The 18,194-nt window shown below is 36.2% G+C and overlaps 1 protein-coding gene across 1 annotated transcript in view; it reads right to left on the reverse strand.

The window, feature by feature from the left end:
• The window catches only part of Fim (plastin-2 fimbrin), a 50,690-nt gene that overhangs the window by 13,458 nt on the left and 19,038 nt on the right, over nt 1-18,194 (reverse strand). The window contains exons 2-4 of the mRNA XM_028169962.2: nt 3,382-3,468; nt 2,822-2,965; nt 187-268 (exon numbers count right to left, since the gene is read on the reverse strand). Coding sequence (XP_028025763.2) covers nt 187-268; nt 2,822-2,965; nt 3,382-3,468 — 313 coding nt within the window. The remainder of the gene's footprint in view (nt 1-186; nt 269-2,821; nt 2,966-3,381; nt 3,469-18,194) is intronic.

Here is an 18,194-nt window from a genome sequence, read left to right on the forward strand (position 1 = left end):
AATAAACAAAAAAAATAGTATATTAACTACAGATTAATTGTTAAGAAAAAGTTCATGACTTCTCAACAATGTGCTAAAACAATAAGATGAGATGTGCGTTTTCAATGCAAAAGGTTAGAAATGGGTCATTTGACCCGTTATGGTATGTTTAGTGTTAACATAGAATGATGAGAATCGAATACCTACCATCGCTTGATGCTTCGCTCATGCCTCCCAGGTGTTCCAAATTCTCTTTTTTACTGACCGCCTGCTTGAAGGTACTCGACACCTAAGACAATTGAACGTTAATTTCAACAATCTGTAGGATGTAATCCTTGAATATTTTTACAACTACAGACGAACCGCTTTACCTCCGATTCAAATGAAATAAACTATTGATCAAAACCAATTCGTATACGTCATGTGGAAATCAAGTTCAAATGGGTTAAGATTGGAGATCTCTGTGATAAACATCCAGCCATGTTTACGATTTAATGATAGATAACTAACTGGAAACAGATCACGCCACAGACTTCCGGCCCCAATTGAGAATTACCTGTGTTATAGGTACCAGAGACTGGCATAGATACTTATATCCTTCTTTTCTTTAATAAATACATATTTAAAGATAACTAGCGACCCGCCCTCGCTTCGCTTCGGAAACTGTAATTTATTATTGATTTCTCCACTATTTAATGGATGTTATTATACATATAAACCTTCCTCTTCAATCACTCTATCTATTAAAAAAACCGCATCAAAATCCGTTGCGTAGTTTTAAAGATTTAAGCATACATAGGGATATAGGGACAGAGAAAGCGACTTTGTTTTATACTATGTAGTGATGATCATCCAGATAAAGAGCAAACAAATCTGTTCATCAAACAAATGTTTGCCTGATGTGGAAATCGAAGCCACGATCCTCAGTGCAAAAGTCAGGGGCGCTAAATACTGTACCACCGAGTAAATTTTTTTTTTATTACCCTTGTAGGCAGACGAGCATACGGCCCACCTGATGGTGAGTGGTTACCGTCGCTCATGGACTTCAGCAATGCCAGGGGCAGAGCCAAGCCGCTGCCTACCGAAATTTCTACCTAATTTCATTGATAATCATTTTAAACAGTGACATTATCTATTTCCCGATTAGCTAGCTTAACAATAGTTCACGTCATCCTCCACCTATTTTATCTAAAAAGAATTACATTAAAAAGCTAACGAGTACTAATCAGATGGTGATGTCAGCGTTTCCAACGATTTCATTGTACGCATACGCCACAGCGGAGTACCTAGTGAAGCTATATAGCTATACAGGAAGCAAAAACTTTGTACCTCTTTCTACGAAAATTGCGCGGACGGAGGAGTATGATATTTCCGACACTTATAGAGAATATAGAGAAGGAGTGGAGAATGTTATTTTTTTTTTAAATGATGCTTAAAAATACATTAAATCAATAAAAGAGAACATTACACACACTACCGTGTACTTGACGCATACACGCATGCATACTATTTGTTTATTGTCAAACTTTTCTTAGTCCGTGGTCAAATTGAGAATGGGTTAAATATTGTGTCTTTATTAATTAATATTTGTCTAAAGTGTAGTCTTGGCGAAATCTGTGAATAAAGAAGTATAATAATAGTTCCTTAATAATGTTCAAACTTATAATTTCAATTAATTATAGTCGAATTTCAACTACCGCGGGACCACTAGTCATGAACAATTTCCCTTTCCCTTTTGACGAATACGATCTAATATGAAGCGTCTATTTCGACCCGGAACACCAGTAATCTGGTCACGGAATGCGCTATGTTGGCTGTTAACCCATCAAAACGGTCATGGGGATTAAATAACTCGACATAATTTACGAGGGCCTCATTTGTGGGACGTTGTAAATCTTGAATTACGCATTCAAGAAGTTAACTGCCCTATACTGGGGTCCGAGATTATTTAAGTATTGCGCCATACGGATATATTTGATTGTATTAAATGACATTGTTCCGGAACATAACGTGCCTATAAAAATACTACGGATTGAGATCTCTCAATTCCTCGTGTCCTGGAATGGTTTGCGGACGCTTTATTACCATGAATTCCAAGGAGCCGCGAAGATATAATGGTGTTTTCCATTTAAAGTATACACCGATGTTTCCGGTTCGCGCCGAGCGTTCACGAATCGGTAAAATGACATTCGTTTCCTTTTAAGAGATACTATTTATATATGGATGTTGGCGGACATTCAAAGATTGTATTTAACACTTTTTTTCCTACCTAAGCTGAGAGCATTGAGAGGCTATTTCAGCGTAACCTTAACTAGTAGGTGAGCTCACGGGGCTCAAACCTGACGACGTTGCTAACACGAACCCTAGCAAGAGCCGTGCTTCGCAGAATCTACCACCGGATCGGAAACGCGACCCACTGAGAAGATTCGGCGAGAGACTCTGTGGGCTGTGTCTGAGGGTATTTAACACAATGTTACGGGTATGTTATCTAGAAAAGTGAGCAGCATGGTAATTATAATATACGTTCACAGATGACTGAATTATTATTATTTACCAATCGGTGGTTGTTTTGAATGTGGATAATTAAAGACTTGAATGGACGAAGGGGTTAAGTACCATTTTTAAGATTTTTGAATTTTTACATTGAATGAAGGTGTTATGTGCCTCTAAGCCATATTAGACCTTAAAACTCTGGGTTTAAACTCTGGGTACGTGAGTGATGGTGGTTTTTTTTTAAATATCAATTGCCACGTCGTCATACAAAAACTATGATGGGGTTACAAAAAGAGAATTCTTAGTTTTCGAGCAAAGAGTTTCTATGAGATTTCTGGAACCTTCTCACCTGTTGTGCTTTAAGATTGGCGCACAGATCCTCAAACTCCACAAGCGACATGCCGTTCCGTCTGGCGTCGCCGTTCAAACTTCCGTTGACACCTCGTCCGTGCTTCCCTCCATTATCGTAGTACTCCTCGATCATGCACCGTACCTAAAGAAACAGCGCTTGAATTAGCGAAGAATTGAATATATACTGTTTTTTTTTTTTTTTTAAAAACATACCGCGTAAGTAAGCATGCAGAATATGAGCGGTTGAAATTTCCATTGACAATAAAAAAAAAAAGTTAAAAAAACTAACAAAATACGCTTTTATAGAAAAATCTATAAAAGAGTATTTTGTTAGTGTTTTTAAACTATTATTTATTTTCATTCTTTTTTTAATTTTTAACTGTCATCGGTCCTTAATAAGTATACCAAATTTAGAGTTAATCCGACGTTTTGCAGGGGGTTAAAATAATGTTTAAAGATTTTGTTACATACTAACATACATACGTATATAATAAAATACGTATAAAAGCGTATTAAAAATAAGAATTGTTTTCAAAAACTTCAAAAACTCTAGAGTACCTTCCATTGTGGAATCTTATATCCTACACCGTCTAGAGCATCCTTCAGTTCTTTCAAGTCGATGTAGCCATTGCCGCTAGTGTCCAGCTGTGAACAAAAGAAAGTTGTTTTCTGTACATTTTGAATTTCGAACTCCTTCTTTAATTATTTATTTATTTAATTATTTATTTATAACTTCTTATACTAGAAAGTATAAAGGCGGACTTAATGCATTCTCTAACAGTCTACCTTAGGGGAGTACAGAGATGAAGCTTATTGAATTAGTACTTATGTATTGACGAACTCAAGGACCGACGGTATTTAACGGAAGCCCGTAGATATCACATCTTACAACAAATATGATCAGTTTCTATTCGATTGTAAGAAAGACAATTAAACCGCTCCTCGAAGTATTATCACGGCAGATATGGGCCAAGCGTTAGCACTTACCCGCCCATTTACGAAACGAATTACTTCCGATAAAAACATGGAAGCATGACACTTATATTTAGTTATCCCTTATGCCCATAGAATTAAGTAGTTATAAACACAGGAGTCGCATCTACCGCCTTCTGATTTACTTTTTATTAAAACGGTCACACAAACTAAATTGAACCGATTGATTATTAGGATTAAATGATCAATCAGCATTTAAATGAGCTGAATGAAGCAATCAATGTGACCTCATTCGATTTCTAAACAACAAAATTGAGTATACACACAACACAGACACAGACACACAGACACACACAGACATACAGACACACACACACACACACACACACACACACACACACACATTGCACTCATATCGACGTTCACGTTCTAGAACCACTCGTCCATTACATTAATTAAGTTGTATCCACGAAAACAAGAAACGCTAGGCGTAATTAAAATCGCGAACGAAAATACAAGCTTATAATCAAATCAGTGAACGTTAGCGTAACAAAAAATACTACGCGAATGTAATAATAACATTTAGTGTAATGTACATATTATACCATTTCGGAATCGCACTGAAATTGAAAGTTATAAGCTTTTAACTAGACTAGAGGTCCCGCAGTAGTCGAAATTCGATTATAATTAATTGGAATTGTAAGTTTGTACACTATTATGATTGTATTTTATACTTCTATAATCACAAATTTCGCCAAAGGTACAGTATAAAAAAATATGCAATATTTAATCTATTCTCAATTTGACCACAGACGTCAAGAACAAAAGTTTGACAATAAATAGTATTCATGCGTGTGTGCGTCAAATACATGGTATGTAGTATGTGTAATGATTTCTTTATTGATATAATGTATCTTTCATGCACTATTTTAAAAAAATATTAGTATTGTGCACTTCTTCTATATATTCTCTATAAGTGTGGAAAATTTCATACTCCTCCGTCCGCGCAATTTTCGTAAAAAGGGATACAAAGTTTTTGCTTCACGTATTAATATATAGATTATAAACTCAAAAACGAAAGACCGTGAAACATTAAAAATTAAGATTTTCGGTCATATTAAACGGAGTGGACTGCTTGAACATGTAAAACCGATGAACCTTGGGCTTGCCTTATTCGTTTCTTCAACGATATCGACTAATGTATTTTTAAACTCATACTGATTTATTTATTCAGAGAATAGTATATATATTTTTTGGCTTCGTTTAGCGTTCACACGAAATTAAATCTGATAGCTTTTTTTATCGGTCTTTACAAAACTTGAATCAAATTCATGTGACGTCATTTGAGGCCAATATGAAAGACGAGCTATCCATTAATCGTACAGTAATACACAAATGATTAGCCACATTGTGCATTGATTAGTGATTTAAATGGTGATTTAAAATGCATTTCGTTATTTTTTTAAAAGAAACAGTGATCCCTGTAATTTAATTAAGATCCACTAGATCCACATAGACGTGGGGAAGTATAGAACATCCAGTGGTCAACATTTCAAACTAGACACGACCTTTAGCAATGAAAAGATCGACTCAGAAGAAGAAGATAATATCTAGTTATTAGATTGTTACGTTATTGTATGCCCATTTGCCTAGTACAAACAGATTAGTGTTGTCAACAAGTCTTGCTTGAACCATCTCAATCTATAGCTTCATCTCATTATTTTAATCTCTTGCTTTTAACACTACAGCGTATTCATTACATCACTGTTAATTACCGAAAGCGTACTATATTCTTTCAGCTAGTGATATCAAAGGGTTTAAATTCGAATTTTGGGGACGCTGTCTTGTTTAATGACACGATGATTCGATCAGGTCACCTTTATCGCTGTTTTCATTCTATCTAGAGTTATTTACAGATCACGAGGGACGAACTACATTCCAATACTAATAAAGTTCTGTTTAACATAGTTTATACTTCAAATAGATCATTATCGGCGTTTTTATCTAGTCATGACTTCGCCAACGATTCGAAGCGCAATTTCACCATCAAGAAGAATCGACAAGAAAGCGTTGTTTACCCGTTAGATTATTTTTTATTGAAATTAAAAGCCAATGCACCCCTAATTAGAGGAGTTTTACTAATAGCTATTTACAAAAACTACAACGAAACATTTTTACATCGTGTGTGTATTTAAAAGAGCTTTTAGTTTTTAAATTAATCACATCTCATTAGTATAATAAGGAATGGGACGCTGACGGTAAGAGGAACCGTGCTCTAGCTAGAAACTATTATTATTTACATTGCAAACTTCCCAACCATGCCACAGAGATCGACTAAACATCATTACTGGTTAGATAACGGTAATAACTATTACATTATTTTCATAATATTCATTCATTTCATAGATTATAATTTTAATAAACATACTTGTTACAGCCGACATGCAATCACCAGTAAATATGAAAATTTATAAATGTTTCCGTTTTCATTTTTATTCCCTTCCTTTACATATATCCTAAGAAAAAATTATAATTGCCTGTAGATCATACCCAGGAGTCTTATCCTTTAAGCCAGTCTAGGCCATAGACGATTTTAGATGCCTGATTATCCACTTATAATTCAACGAAGTTTGTCTGGCATAGTACATTCTTTCGACGACACTAGTCTTTCCACTAAATACTTCTGTTCCTTAGGTTTAGTCATAAACGACGCGTGGCCCAGTTTCACTAATGGATCATAAAAATAATGATCTAAGCTAACCGCATTTATTGTAAAACAACAACGTTAAAAAAAGGAAATCCCAATTAATTCGAGCGATGAGGCAGCAAAAAAAAAGCATTAATTGCCATTACGTCACAGACCAACAACACCACCACATATGCTGTTTGTTAATGATGGTACGGTCCGTTTGCCACCGAAATGTAGTAGCAAGGTCGTTACAACGCAATCGTGTAGCAGCTAGTATGCATTTCATCACTTTTTATTAAACACGCTTATTTTTGTTAAGTGAAACTTGCAATGCGTAAGTACCGATGATAATTGTAGGTCCGAACAGGTTTATAAGTGTAGTATTTTTTTTTTTATTGGCCTTGCAGGCAGACGAGCATACGGCCCATCTGATGGTGAGTGGTTACCGTAGTCCATGGACTTCAGCAATGCCAGAGGCAGAGCAAAGCCGCTGCCTACCGCTTAATACTCTCCGCAAGCCTCGTTTGAAGAAGGACATGTCATAGCGCTCGAGAAAAAGCGTGGAGAAGAGCTCATTCCATAGCCGGATTGAGAGTTTGACTTCACTTCAGATGCGGTGTCTATGCGCTTCGATAACCAAAGATATGCAAAAAATCGATTCAATTAGAACTGCCAAATCAACTCTGCCAAGTTTCATCACAATCAGTTTAGGAGCAAATATAATGTCTCACATTTAATACAGAGACGACAGCCACATGCGAACCCCAATTTCTTTTTGTATTACGAATGCCGAAAACGTTTACGCGACAAGAAAAATATGCATGCCCAATACTGAGTAGGTATCTCTCACATAGGTTCGGAAGTCGTCGTGGCCTAAATGATAAGACGTCTGGTGCATTCGTATCGAACAACGCGAATGTGCCGGTGTTCGAGTCCCGTAGTGAAATCGAGTACTAATATTTTTAATGAAACACGTACTTAACAAATGTTCACGAATGATCCACGGTGAAAGAAATAACATCGTGTAATAAAAATCGAACCCGCAAGAATTATGATTTGCGTAATTACTGGTGGTAGGACGTATTGTGAGTCCGCGCGGGTAGGTATCAGTACCCTGCCTATTTCTGCCGTGAAGCAGTAATGCGTTTCGGTTTGAAGGGTGGGGCAGCCGTGGTAACTATACTTGAGACCTTAGAACTTATATCTCAAGGTGAGTGGCGCATACACGTCGTAGTTGTCTATAGGCTGTGAGCTCGTCCACCCATCTAATTAAAAAAAAACTGTGAAGGCTATGAGTATAGGTATAAGAACCAATAGTCGAGTATAGCTAGATACAAAGCGCGCGTTGCACCCAGCGTGAGCGTGGCGTTCCCCTCGTTGAGGCGAGGCGTTTTGTGAGCCCGCACTGGTAGGTACCACCCTGCCTATTTCTGCCGTAAAACTGTAATACTTTTCGGTTTGAAGGATATGGCAGCCGTTGTCCTGCAAAAAATAACTGAGACCTTAGAACTCTTGTCTCAAGGTGGTTGGAGGCATTTATGTTGATGACGTGTATGGGCTCCGGTAACCAATTAAACCCAGGTGGATCGTGAGTTCGTACACTCATCTGAGCAATAAAAAAAGGAAATCCTAACTTTGACCAGGAACCGAAGCCCGACCTTGTGATACTACGATAGTGCGGGTCACTACTATCTAATAATTTCTCTAGATTAGATGAAACTAAAACTGTGATGTGCCCTCTTTATAAATGTTATCGTGCCGTGTAATTAGGTCGATACAGTTAAAATATAATTAATTGAATGTATCAACGATAGCCCGATGTAATTAATAAACTATACTATCAAGACATATAATATTGGTTAGATCATTTATATTGTTTTGTTTGTGTGAATAGGTTATCGGCTATTGCATTCTTCAGAAAGTTAAAACTATATTATATAGTTCAGTAATGGAACGCATATTAGTAAGATTGATGATGATTGATGATGGATGTACACGATATTACGCCTCATAAATAATTACTATTGTAATTTTAAATGTTTATTTCTTACAATTCCCAACGGAATAGGTACGATTGGTAATAGAATGACCGAAACAGAAATTGAGCGTATTTCGTTAAAGCAATATTCATAAGAGATCGTTGCATTGTACCTACTCATGAATTACAATATCACACTCATTTCAGTTGTTTATTGCACTCATTTCAGTGGTTCAGAAGACTTATGTACTCGTCTCAACTAGCGCAGTTTTTTTTCCTACCTATTAGCCTAAGGGGTTGTTCCAGTTACGCGCCGTCGGGTAGGTGAGCTCACGGGCTCAACCTGAGAGAATTCAACACCAGCCCTATTAAGAGTAGTGCTTCGCAGAATCTACCGTCGGGTCGAAAACGCGACCCACTTGGAAGATCTGGCGAGAAACACATTGGGCAAAAGAGAGCAACGCTTAAACTACTTTCAGACTACGCTATAATATAATATAATATAGTATATAGCTCATAGGACAACAATATCGTGCACCATACATTGTTCTGGACACGTTCACACTGTACTGTCTGGACATCGTCCTCATCGAATCCGTCGCTTGCGACGAAGGGCTCGCCGAGTGGATTAAGCCCACTAAGTTTCTCGCCGGATCTTCTCAGTGGGTCGCGTTTCCGATCCGGTGGTAGATTCTGCGAAGCACTGCTTTTGCTAGGGCCAGTGTTAGCAACACTCCGATTTGAGCCCCGTGAGCTCACCTACATGTTAGGGCGAAGCTGAAATAGCCTCTCAAGGTTATCAGCATAGGTGTGAAAAAAAAACTGTACTGTACTATATATTATTGGCTTACTACACGGCTTACTTACTATGCTATACTATATGGAACTACAGCATAGCGTAGTCTGAAAGCAGCTTTAGCCTGTATTACCCCGAACAACGGACCCCACGCGATGCGAAAGTGATTGTCTCCATAACCGTTTAATACACAATATCGTTTATCATTTGAGTATCTGAAGAGTTATAAGTATGCGACGTACTGCTTACACAAGTGTGGAGTGAAAATATTTAAGGTCGAATTGTTGAGAAACACGTGTCCAATAAATACATGAGAATAATATTTATGCATGGTTAATGCCGATTTCTATTCATCGTTAATGCATGCATACATACACTATCACCTAAATATATTATAATATCGAAAAATATTTAGATCCATTAGACTGTACATATTTATTTATGTGCAAATAAACACACTTATTTTATGTTTTATTATGGTTATTCATTTTCGAAAAAAAAGGACGTTTTTAAAGAATTTATCGATAATTCTGAATCTGATAATCGATTTCCAAATGAACCTGATAAAATCCATGTTAATGAATATTCAAACAATCATTTTCTCCGATCTACTATTTGTACCGCGTATTATGGTAGAACGATTAATTGATAACTGAAAACAGTCATTTTCTTTGTGATCTATGACGTCATTTTAAAAAAAAACCCTTTGTTAGTTGACAACGTCTTCCTTATTATACTCGACAAGGTCTTATGGTCCTTAGACAATCGCATACCTCACGAAGTCATAATAAAACATTTAGTAAAACCGTATAAGACATATTGCGTATAAAATTGACGAACTTTGATCGATGTTTAAGATCCGGTTCAATTGAAAACCGCTATATTGGTTCGAGCATAATTAAAAATAAACTGAATGAGCTGAACCAACTTTCGTCAGATTTTCTCAAAATACGTAACGCTTGCATTCAAAACAATATGGACGCTCGCCCCGAAAACGACGCCCTTAATTCATAAGAAGCATACATTTATGCCTATCATTAATTTATTATATAATTCATATAATATACATTATTATAACTTCATATTATTGATATGCATACACAATAAACTTCACAAATATATTAGCAGAGCAGCGCAACAACATATTCGTATTTCAATCACATCATTAATTTTATATCATGAAGCAAATTTAAACGGTTTTTAACATTTTGTCCGTAAATCGTTAATTTTTAATTTACGAGTACATCCCGTTAAATAAGTGTTTTACGAAATAAAGTTTGTGATACCAATTCAGAACTAACAGCGACTTTACATAACTAAGATGATGTTTTATTTATATCTATACCAATATATAAATATACAGTGGTTTTTACAGATGTTCCGTTATAAATACTGAACCATGCATCCGATTGACTTGAAACTTCGTATTCATGTAGAAAATACATATACTTAATGGATAGGCTAATATTTATATGAATGTTGGACTCCCTAATAATAATGACAATAAATAATAATGTTAATTTTAAATGCCCAGCGAAGCGGGCGACTACGGCTAGTTATATTAATAATCAATCAATCCCAGTCGCAATTAAACTGGTGGTTCATTTAAAAATACAATTGACTCATAAAACTGACGCGTAAAACGTATTTGACATTAAAATATTTTCTTCATATAAATTTTTACGATGTGACCTATTTTAATAGCACGACTGGATGTAATCTACATCACAGAGAACGACATAACAGAGTGACTCATAAGCGTGAATCACGGACATACTTGTTTTTATAAACATTTAGACGTAATACGTAGTGTTTTATGCTTGCATTGTCATATTCTATAATAACAGCGAAACCTAATTACTTATTACAATAGTAGTGACAAGTGATTATATTCTAGAGATTTCGTAATGATAATACATTTTTTCTGTATTATTAAGTTTTTGGAGTTTACTCCTTTAGAATCGATTTACATATATAGGCCCGGGGTATGAAAATTATGGGGACCAAAATCGTACTAGCATGTCACACGAAATGCGTTATGCGCCTAGCATGTCACACGAAATGCGTTATGCGCCTGATTGGCTCCTGATTGCGTGATGCGTGCGCGCGCCAATCAGGAGCCAACGCGCGGCCGCGTTATCGCAGGTGACGCCGGGCTGCTGCGCCGGCAGTCCGCCACAAAGCCTCGTACTGATCGCGCGTTTCTCTCATTATTGTATTTTCATATATTTGTTAGTCGTTTGTTTTGTGTCTCGTTAATTTGTTAATAATCTGTTGTGTATCGTGTTGTCGTAATATAGAACTATTTCTCGTATTGTTTCGTTTAATTTTTTATATCCAGTAAACTCCAGTCGTGCGTCGGAGCGGACACACACACTTTTTTAATAACAACACGTTAGCACCTCGGTTGTTTGATTACGGAAAGAAATTATCGATAAGTTATTTATTAAGCGAACATTAAAGTTACAACCAAATGGAAGCGACAACGTTTTTGTGTTAGTTGCATCTAGTCTTTTATTTTGCGACGCTTTCCATCCCTTGAATAATGTATTGTAATGTGTAGTCCACAGAACGTATTATCCTTTGGCTGCAAAATAATTCGATCGTTTTATTCTTATGCATCTGTATGGATTTCGTTGCAAACCAGAGTAATTTTCACCATCCTGTCTATTGCGAAGGAATTATGCGATCCATTTTTCGTTGAGTAAGACGACCCATATATTATTATAATACAATTGAGATTTCGATGTCATGCGGTAAGGCGATGTGGCATACACTTAGTGATGACTATTGGCTCCCGTAGCAACTTAACAATCTGAATACACACTAAAAGATGAACTCTAGGCCTGTTAACCCATCTATGTAATAAAAGAGATGAATAACTCTTTCGTATATTTAAAACATTTATACAATTTGGAGATTTGGTAAATTCATTTCACTATATCACATTATATACTAATATTTATAAGCACATACTAATAATAATAATTACGTAGTAGGCGTATAGTTAGTCATTTACATTATTGATTTATTTCAAAGACCTACATTTCATTTTTTTTGATACGATATTATTATTGATAATTAGCTTAACAATGTGTACTTATCGAAAATTATTATGATAGTTCTCGGAAAACATAATCCGATATCTGTAAATACTTATCAACGTACAAATTTTTATTTTTAATAGCGTTCCATAAAAATAAAAAAATAAAAAAGTGTGTGTGTCCGCTCCGACGCACGACTGGAGTTTACTGGATATAAAAAATTAAACGAAACAATACGAGAAATAGTTCTATATTACGACAACACGATACACAACAGATTATTAACAAATTAACGAGACACAAAACAAACGACTAACAAATATATGAAAATACAATAATGAGAGAAACGCGCGATCAGTACGAGGCTTTGTGGCGGACTGCCGGCGCAGCAGCCCGGCGTCACCTGCGATAACGCGGCCGCGCGTTGGCTCCTGATTGGCGCGCGCACGCATCACGCAATCAGGAGCCAATCAGGCGCATAACGCATTTCGTGTGACATGCTAGGCGCATAACGCATTTCGTGTGACATGCTAGTACGATTTTGGTCCCCATAATTTTCATACCCCGGGCCTATATATGTAAATCGATTCTAAAGGAGTAAACTCCAAAAATTAATACGTTTAATCTGGTCGGATCAATATTTTACTGTATGGTCATTTACAGTCATTATTAATATAATAAAAATAAATATAGCTCTATCTAGGAATGTCTACATTACATTTTGTGTTTTTATGTTGACAGTTTTTACGGGTGGTTAGAGCCTCTTGTGAGTCCGCGCGGGTAGGTACCACCACCCTGCCTAGTAATGCGTTTAAGTTTGAAGGGTGGGGCAGCCGTTGTAACTATACTGAGACCTTAGAACTTATATCTCAAGGTGGGTGGCGCATTTATGTTGTAGATGTCTATAGGCTCCAGTAACCACTTAACATCAGGTGGGCTGTCAGCTCGTCCACCCATCTAAGTAATAAAAAAATGAAATTAATTTCAAACGTCAACGAAAGAGACAATAGTATTGTGATCAATCAGGTGTTGTGAAATGTCCTAAATAAGTCTCTTGATGGGTTCATTGATTTTTATTGTTAATGTCAATAATGCTAGCGTATTTTTTAAATGAAAATTTATAATGTTTGAATAACAAGTATAATTTTTTTTGGACAATGTAGAATACTAACATTCTAAGATTCCTTAACAGAGTTGCATCAAAATGCAATATCACTTACGAAATGTTCAAACAATTGCACGAGCAGATTACAGAAATCATTCCACTATTTCATCGAATCAAAAATTGTATAAATGAGCAAGCAAAATGAAAATTTATAATGTTTGAATAACAAGTAAAATTTTTTTTTTGACAATTTAGAAAACATTCTAAGGTTCCTTAACAGAGTTGCATCAAAATGCAATATATTACTTACGAAATGTCCAAATCATTGCACAAGCAGATTACAAAAATCATTCCACTATTTCATCGAATCAAAATTTGTATAAGTAAGCAAAACCGTATTTTACAATTTCCGACTGTGCTTTGAACCAATTAATTGAAAATAGTCTTTATCCTGTTTACTTAAATTACAAATACGTCGAAAGAATCGCTCAAAATTAGTCATTCTGTTCATATCAATGAAATACTCAAATGTAGGGAAACATTATAGGCAGTGTTTTATTTTTAATACAACACAGTATCAAAGTTTTACTCAACAATATTCTAATATGTTTGAGCGGGATGGAACAAAATTCAGTTTTTTTTTTCATACGGTTCTATTATTATTTCGAAAATCAATTTCCCGTCCGCGCGTAGTTGCAATACACCCATAGCGCCACTACCTATTAGGAAAAAGAACGAAAATCAACAATCGTTTATAAATAATCTCATAACAGGAGACATTATTACTATAGAACCTCAGTCAGTAACTATCTACAATCGGCATCACTGCGCCACTTTGAGAAAGCGGCACGAGAACCCTCTTATCGTGGCCGCTGGGAATTACATACCCGATTCTGTAGACCGAATGGTAAATAGTCGACGTCGCCCAAACACGTCATTACGGATCCTCCTGATCCATTCACTGTGCTTTTAGGTATGACAAGCACCGGTCACCGTCCTCGTCGAACCCGTCGCTTGCGACGAAGGGGTCGACGAGCGAATTAACCCATAGACACAGCCCACTGAGTTTCTCGTCGGATCCTGGGTCGCGTTTCCGATCCGGTGGTAGATTCTGCGAAGCACTGCTCTTCCTAGGGCCAGTTAGCAGCACTCCGGTTTGAGCCCCGTGAGCTCACTTACATGTTAGGGCGAAGCTGAAATAGTCTCTCAAGGCTATCAGCATAGGTAGGAAAAAAAAGGGAAAAAGTAGTTAAATAAAACTCTAGTTAATTTATTTCATACTAAATTTTGGATTCTATTAAAATAATTCAATTACGAGTCTTTTGAAATTGAAGTTTGTGTATTTTATTTGCGCTAACTGTAACAAGTAAGGAAGATAGGTAATGTATGATCATCATCATATAGCGTTGATGAATTAAATTCTACAAAAGCCAACAGTTTCCTACCTGCACCAAAAACGAAAGCACATTTTTTTTGTGCATTCGCTTTAAGCTTTAACAAGCACGATAAAGTTCAATAAACTACCGCTGTGATGCTTATGAGATTAGGAGTACAACGACCCGTGACGATTTTGGTGTCTAACAAGCTATTGAATCATATTACGGCTGTTTTAGGAACGGGGAAGACCGTACTTTGAATTTATTGATAAGAACATTTCTTATCGTTTTAGAGTTCTTTGGGTGAATGCCAAGGTAAAATCGTATTTTTTTTATCGCTTCGATGGGGGACGAGCTCACAGCCCACCTGGTGTGGTTACTGGAGCCCATAGACATCCACAACGTAAATGCGCCACCCACCTTTAGATATAAGTTCTAAGGTCTCAAGTATAGTTACAACAGCTGCCCCACCCTTCAAACCGAAACGCATTACTGCTTCACGGCAGAAATAGGCAGGGCGATGGTACCCACCCGCGCGGACTCACAAGAGGTCCTACCACCAGTAATTACGCAAATTCTAATTTTGCGGGTTTCATTTTTATTACACGATGTTGTTCCTTCACCGTGGATGTCAATCATGACCATTTGTTGAGTACGTATTTCATTAGAAAAATTGGTACCCGCCTGAGATTCGAACACCGGTGCATCCAAAACCGTCTAGCTACTAATGGAAATATAACTCATATAATAGCGTTATTCACTCGCATTTTTATAAACTGGACCATTTCCGACCGAGCCAAATGCGTGTTTGGTAACGTGTAAATTTACAAGATACCTTTGCCCTCTTATCAGGTTAAGGACATCCGTTGCTAAATATGAACCTTTGGTTTTCCTTAATACACGAAATGCTACACTATAAACAAAGGCTAATACCGTGCCCTAGTTCCACGAAATTTAGTCACTAATGATATCAACACGAAGCAGACGAGAAACCATACAAAAAAGGTTAAAGGTTCATGAACATACGCGGGTGTTTAATACCCACATTATAATTATTAGTAGTCGAAATTCGACTATAATTAATTGAAATTATAAGTTTGAACATTATTATGGTTCTATTGTCAAAGACTAATAATATTGTACTTCTATAATCACAGATTTCGCCAAGGCTGCGCTATAGACAAATAATATTAAAGACAAACAATATATTTGTTGTGTCAAATGCATGGTAGTGTGTGTAATGCTTTTTTTATTGACTTAATGTATATTTTAAACATAATTTAAAAAAAAAACATTCTGCACTCCTTTTTTATATTCTCTATAAGTGTGGAAAATTTCATACCACTCCGTACGCGCTATTTTCGTAAAAAGGGGTTCAAAGTTTTTGCTTCACGTATTAATATATAGATTAAACGTTAAACGAACCTTTATTATACGTAACTAAAACTACTTTTACGTTTTAATCCCGCCTTTTTGATTTCTTGCTAAACTAGCTTTTGCCCGCGACTCCGTCCGCGTGGAATAGTTACTTTGGCATAACGCTAAATTTTACCCCCACTTCATTTACGCAGAATATGAAGATATTTTTGAATTATAGAATGTTAAGGAGCTATTTAATTCCCTATTTTGAAACCTTCTTTATTGGTGTTCCACTTGTATTGTTCTTAGCGTGATGTTATGCCTGCGCGCCTTCCTCAATAAATGGGCTGACGAGCACTGAATTTTTTTTTCAAATCGGAACATTAATTCCTGAGATTAGCGCGTTCAAACAAACAAACTCTTTAGCTTTATAATATTAAGTATAGATTATTTCCGACGTTTCCTTTTTTATGGACGGTAACGTTCTGTTCATCTACATATGAATAATTTTTGAAGAGAGGCTAATAATGTAGTAAGAGCGTATCCAAGATCCACACCTGACGTACATACGTGGGCTGATGAGGAGCTGACGGCCTTAAGTCGCTTTCAGACTACGCTATAATATAATAGCATATAGTATATAGCTCATAGCACAACAATTTCGCACACCATACATTGTTATGGACACGATCACACTTTACCGTACTATATATTATTATTATTGGCTAAGTATAGGTTGCTATACTATATGGAACTATAGTATAGCGTAGTCTGAAAGCAGCTTCATCCAGTAATGCTTCCCGATGTCATAGCAACAAAAGTAAATCTTTACTAATACTAATACTAATTATAATTATATTATACTAATATATAAATCTAGTGGTTTTTACGGATGTTCCGTTATAACTACTGAACAATGCATCCGATTGACTTAAAACTTGGTATCCATGTAGAAAATACATGTATTTAATGGATAGGCTAATATTTATATGAGTTTTGGACTCTCTAATAATAATGACTATAAATAATAATGTTAATTTTAAATGCCCAGCGAAGCGGACGAGCACGGCTAGTATCTAATAATACGAACATATTGCTCAAATTATTTTCAATTATGTAAACTGTTGAATTATACAAATTGCGAGATATAAGTATATAAGTAATATATGACTGCATTGTTATGATAGCTATCCGAATCGACAAACACGAGTGCGCAAGCAAAAACTTGGACATCAATTTCATAACAAAGTCAATATGTCACATACAATTAATTATTGATGATAAGCAAGTTTTACTTACATTTTTCTTGTAAGCAAATAAAGTTTAATGTGGGTTAGCTACATCACGTACAGTCGTGAAATCGTAATTATCTGCCCACAGTATTATAGATCACGACGCCTATATTTATTTTATTACACGGATTGCAAACGCATTTTACAGTAGAGCGTAAATAAAAATCACATAATATTAAGATCTATATACATAAAAATGAATTGCTGTTCGTTAGTCTCGCTAAAACTTGAGAACGGCTGGACCGATTTGGCTAATTTTGGTCTTGAATTATTTGTGAAGTCCAGAGAAGGTTTAAAAGGTAGATAAATATGAAAATGCTCGGAAATAAATAAAAATAACAATTTTGTTTTTCATTTGATGTGTCCCCCGTCGGACGGATTCCTTTTGTTTGTTTTAAGTTTATTTTATACAAAAGCTTTTATTTATCGATTGAGGCACTACGAGGTCTGCCGGGTCAGCTAGTACCTGATAAATATTGTTTTCATAACAATAATATATAAATAATAATCTTTATAACTTTACTGAACTCCTCACAAGTCCGTGCATTTAGGACCTTTTTTCCCCTACCTAAATCGTTGGTGCCCTAAAGGGCAATTCCAACTACACGTGGACGGGTAAATTAGCTTACTAGCTCTAGCAGGAGCAGTGCTTCGCAAAATCGATGTGGAAATCTCGACCCATTGAGATAATCCGGCCAGTAACTCAGTGGGTTCTATTTGTGGGCTAAGTTGCGCGCCGAATGCTTCGAGAACTTAAAAACACCGATAATAGAACAGGAGGATCCGGTAGGAACAATGT

The sequence above is a fragment of the Bombyx mandarina genome, chromosome A1 (assembly GCF_030267445.1).
Source record: "Bombyx mandarina strain Sakado chromosome A1, ASM3026744v2".
Classification (NCBI taxonomy): Eukaryota; Metazoa; Arthropoda; class Insecta; order Lepidoptera; family Bombycidae; genus Bombyx; species Bombyx mandarina.